Source organism: Halyomorpha halys, unplaced genomic scaffold (genome assembly GCF_000696795.3).
Source record: "Halyomorpha halys isolate HHAL.00 unplaced genomic scaffold, Hhal_1.1 Scaffold1112.1, whole genome shotgun sequence".
Lineage (NCBI taxonomy): Eukaryota > Metazoa > Arthropoda > Insecta > Hemiptera > Pentatomidae > Halyomorpha > Halyomorpha halys.
In genome coordinates, this window is record NW_027110327.1 from 164,916 (window position 1) to 170,157 (window position 5,242).

The following is a 5,242-nucleotide window of genomic DNA, read 5'->3' on the forward strand; positions in this document are numbered from 1 at the left end:
TATAATATCCTCTTTTATGAGTAAATAGTTATTTTTTATATATAAATGTTTTTTAGTATGTTTTATGTTATGTATCATTTCAGTATTGTTTATTTGTTGTATTAAACCAAAAAGCAAGCTAACTAATTTTCATCTACCAAAAAGCAAGCTAACCAATTTTCATCAGTCAAATATGGAGTGGAAAAAATCCCTAGAAAAGCCAAGATGGAGGCACCAGTGCAAAGTCCGTTGAATCACAGCCATGTTGAGCAGATTCAAATATTTCAAAAACTTTATTTCACTTCCCATCATAATTGTAGTTACAGTAAATTTAAGAAAAAATAATAAAGAATAATGTTCATAAAGAAAATCATATGTAAAAACTCAAAACTGTTGCGCTACAATCAATGTTTACATTGAACATCGAGAGAAATCATTGTGTTGATGCCTTCTAACATCTAAGGATGCAGCATTGTGAGAGGAGCAGTTTGGAGAGGGTAGGGCTGTGTATAATTGAGGGAGTTAAGTGACTGCAGTGGTGACTTTTTCAATTCTGTGGCAGTCCCAAGAAATGAAAACTGGCTCCGCCACCATGGTTATACTGCGTTGGTTACCTTTAGATAACCCCTCCCCCTCCCCCGTTTGTTAGAAATGACCAGGAAAGGGGCCATAATAAAAATATAAACAAATTTTGGAGAGGGTAATTAAGACTATATAATAAGTAAGTATATAAGCAGCCTAGATTAAAAATAAATAAGAAATGGACACAAATACCAACTTTGCACAGCACTATCCATGAATTGTTCAGTTTTTAAGTATTCTCCTGAACTAACAATATCAAATAATTCAGATAATGCCGGATGTTCCAGCAAAATGTTCGATTCTTGTTTCAGACTATCGAAAGCTGCAGTATAATTCATTTGCCGCAAAAATTTCATACAGAATCTCACTGTTTCATTTTCTCTGTGCTAAAACATTAAAAAATAATATTTTAAAAGTATAGATAATCAAAATAACTTTTTAAAGTATGTATGATAATAATAAATATTAAAAAAAAAAAAAATATCTTTAACACTTCAGACTTTTCCTGAAATCAAATAATTCATTGTTTTCTGGGCCGATTTTCAAGAAATTTCAGGTTAAGGTTCAAATCTCTCATAAAAGATCCAAAAGGGATCAAATAATACAAAATAATAGTGTTCAAATCACTAGGGGTGATGCTTATTGAAAACAATAATACAAGAAATTCGATGTTGATCAAAAATAAATACTAGAAAAACATACTAAACAATTTTAAAATTGTATATAAATAATAAAATACTGGTTTAATCATCTTTTTTACCAATATCATTAATACATATCTGTATTATGTAGTAAGTAAGTTTTGTGATGGCGTCAAGTTCAATAGCACTATTAGCACCAGAATATAAATTTGTCATTATGAACAAAAGCTGAACAATGAGTGGACCAGACAGGATTGTTTCTGCAATACTCACTAACATCTAACACCTTGATGGTCTAAATGAATGATTAATGTAGTAATAAATAGAGCCAAATGAAATGTCTGGAGGCTCTATATCTATTAAGTTACTATGAAATCTGAAGAAGACAAACAGCAGATGCCTACTACGTTAGGACACAATTCAGATGGTCAAGGTCATTTATCCCTTGTTAGTAGAAGAAAAATATATGAAAATTATTAAAACCGAATACAGAATGAATGAGTAGTAAAAAACTTAAAAATAAATATGAACACACTAATCAATACCAAATTAATTAAAATTGCAAGGCTAAATGTAATTTTTCAAATTGGTAATAGAAGGATCAGCTGACTAAAATTTACAACACACACACAAAAAAAAGAAAAGATAAATAATGAAATTAAAATCACATTTAAATAAAAAATTTACTTTAGACAGCCAATGAATTCCATCTTTTACATCATGCCAGTCAGTATTTCCTGATAACTCCACATACCAAACAGTGAAATTAAAACTAGAGCCCCATGACTGTATAGGCACAATTTTCAAATAACGACACGCAAATGGCTTGCCACCAACTTTATGGCGAAGGAAAAATGTTTCAGGCTTGCTATCATTTTTTAGACCACTGAAAAAAAACAAAAAAAAAAACATATATATATATATATATATATATACCAATATATAAATTGTTAAAGAAATATTAAATTTTGAGGATATAGCTCATTTTTCAGTTAAAAAAATAATAGCCTGCTATGGCTTGAAAATTTATCTCCAAAAGAAAATCTTGTTTCATAAACACCTTCATAATAAAGGTTGTAGATAATTAAATTAATAATAAAATTAACTTATTTAAATAGCCTTAAGTTAAGTATTGACTGAACATAAGCACAAATTATAAAATTTGAAGAAGATGGTCAGGGTTGTGGTAAAAAAAGAACAAAATAGTTATCAACTATTTATTGTCCGACGATTCGTCACACATTGTAGAGCTACATCAGGGCTGTTCAAGATGATAGGTAAAACAGATCAGGTCTGTTTCAAAACTGTCCAGGTCTGTTCAAGACCAACAGACAAGATCTGTTTAACCTATAGTCTTGAACAGCCCTGATGAAGCCCTACTAAGTGAGGCGAAACGTCGGACAATAAATAGCTGAAAACTATTTTGTTCTTGTTTGACCGCAACCTTGACCATCTTCTTCATATTTTAAATTATACGGCAGATTTAGGCAAAAGTTAGCTATAACTAACAACTAAAAACTTGAGCTAAATTAGCTTTAGTTGCATTAGAAAGGAAAAACTAATCTGTTAGCTGTTGGCTCATAGCTAAATCTTGGAACTAAATTAGCTATGATCTGAAACCAGCAACTAACATTTAGTTATGAAGCGATAGGCCATAGCTAAAACTGATATTTAGTAAGTTCTTTTTTTAGCTTAAACTGAAAAAAACTAATATTATAATACAAAAATCCAACTACAGAATTTTAACTTTTCTTATATCTGACGTATGGCCATGTTTATGTTTTCTCTGGTCAATCGATTAATTTCAGAGCTACTGAGAATGAAAAAATAATCGATATTATCGATAATGTGCATACGTATCGATTTATTTTAACTTTTCGGATTTCTAACATATAGGAGTCCTTACTCTTAAGTAAGGTTTAAATTTTCGGGGGTGCTGAAAATGAAAATAATATTGATTTTGTGATCTCACACTTGCTAATCAATTTATTTTAACTTTTCGAATTTCAAGCATATTGGGGTCCATTTTTATGTTTTTGGAGGTGCTGAAAATGACAAAAATATCAATATTACGATAACATGCTTGCGTATTGATTTATTTTAACTTCTTGGATTTCAAGCATATTGAGGTCCCTTTTAATGTTTTCAGAGGTGCTGAAAACAAAAATAAAATTGACTTTGTGATCTTGTGCTAGCGAAACGATTTATTTTAACTTTTTGAATTTCAAGCATATTGGTGTCCCTTTTTATGTTTTCGGATGTGCTGAAAACAAAAATGATATTGATATTATGATAACGTGCTTTCATATCGATTTATTTTAACATTTAAGATTTCTAACATAGTGGGATCCCTTTTAATGTTTTTGGAGGAGCTGAAAATGAAAAAAAAATATCGATTTTGTGATCGCACGCTTGCGAATTGATTTATTTCACTTTTTTCAGATTTCTAGCATATCAGGGTCCCTTAATATGTGAACAGGGTTACTGAAAATAAAAAATAAATCAATATTATAATTGCGTACTTGCGTTTCGATATAACTTTTAGGATTTCTGAAATATTGTGTGCCTGTTAAATGTTTTGAAAATTACTATAGTTTTTTTTTTTTCATTTTCTACACATAGAAACAAATATAAAGGTATACACATATGTTATAAACCTGAAAAGTTTAAATAAATCGAATCACGAGAGTACTATCACAAAACCGATTTTATTTTCATTTTCAGCATCCCCGAACACATATATAGGGATCCCAATATGCTTGAAATCCAAAAAGTTAAAACTAATTGATTCACAAGCACGAGATCACAAAATCGATATTATTTTCGTTTTTAGCATCTCCGAAAACATAAAAAGGAACCCTAATATGTTTGAAATCCGAAAAGTTAAAATAAATCTATTAGCATGCAAGAGATTTCAAAATCGATGTTATTGTAATTTTCAGCACTCCCAAAAACATATATAAGGACTCCTATATTGTAATATACTCTTTTATGAGTAAATCGTTATTTTTTATAAATAAATAATTGTTAGTAGGTTTTATGTGATTTTTCATTTCAATATGTTTATTTGTAGTATTAAACTTAAAAGCAAACTAACCAGTTTTCATTGTATAAAATAAATACGCTATTCAAAACAAAGAAGATGGTGGCGTGCGTCCTTCCGAAGTGTTCGTTGGGTTGTTTGTGTTTGAGAACATGGATTGAAATTTTTCAACTTTTGTTGTTTCTATGCAGTAATTATGAAAAAGGAATAATCAAAGAAGAAATGGAAGAAAGTAACAATTATCAATGAACTATTTACATTGTGGATCATAGCAAGTGAAGCAGAGCGATGCTACAATCGATTATTTTTGGATCGACCAGTGAACATTGATAAAGGAGAGGAAGGGGGCACTCTTGGTTTGGTTGGTCTGGTGAGAGGACGTCCGTCGACTAGAAGATATCAACAATCATCAATCATCAAAGGAAGATTGTGTAATTGGTTAGTTTTGTTTCTAACTAGAATTTATTAAATTTGTAAAATAGCTATTAATTAAGTTTAAATTTTATTAGTAGTAAAGTGTCGTCTGTTCCTGATTGCCTAGAAACCCGCCCTGAGAAAAGAGTCTATTATGTTATAAAATTTAAATAAAATTCTATTTTTTATTAAAGTTTTTAATTTGAACCCAAGCTATCTTTTATATATGAAATTAGTTAAAACTATTAAAATTCTTTTTATTTCATTAAAATAATTTTTTAATTATTACAATCTGTTAGAAATCAGAAAAGTTAAAATAAATCGATATGCATGCACGTTATCGTAATATCGATTTTTTTTTCATTTTTGGAACCCCTGAAATGTTGTTAGGGACCCAGATATGTATGGAAACCACTAATTTGGTTAAAAAATTTGTTTTCCCTGAAAAATTGGAACTAATTTAGTTATGACAGTTAGCTACCGCTGAATTAATTTTAGTCGAAATGGACAACTAAAAAGTTTGTTAGCTATTAACTAAATATTAGCTACCTAATTCCCATCTCTCTTATACGGTAAACTATAT

At 29.6% G+C, this 5,242-nt stretch overlaps 1 protein-coding gene across 2 annotated transcripts in view; it reads right to left on the reverse strand.

Moving 5' to 3' along the window:
- The window catches only part of LOC106688351 (muskelin), a gene marked incomplete at its 3' end in the record, with an annotated part of 60,893 nt that overhangs the window by 38,909 nt on the left and 16,742 nt on the right, over window positions 1-5,242 (reverse strand). For both annotated transcript variants that reach the window (XM_067048472.1, XM_067048471.1), the window contains 2 exon segments: window positions 758-947; window positions 1,890-2,088. In XM_067048472.1, coding sequence (XP_066904573.1) covers window positions 758-947; window positions 1,890-2,088 — 389 coding nt within the window.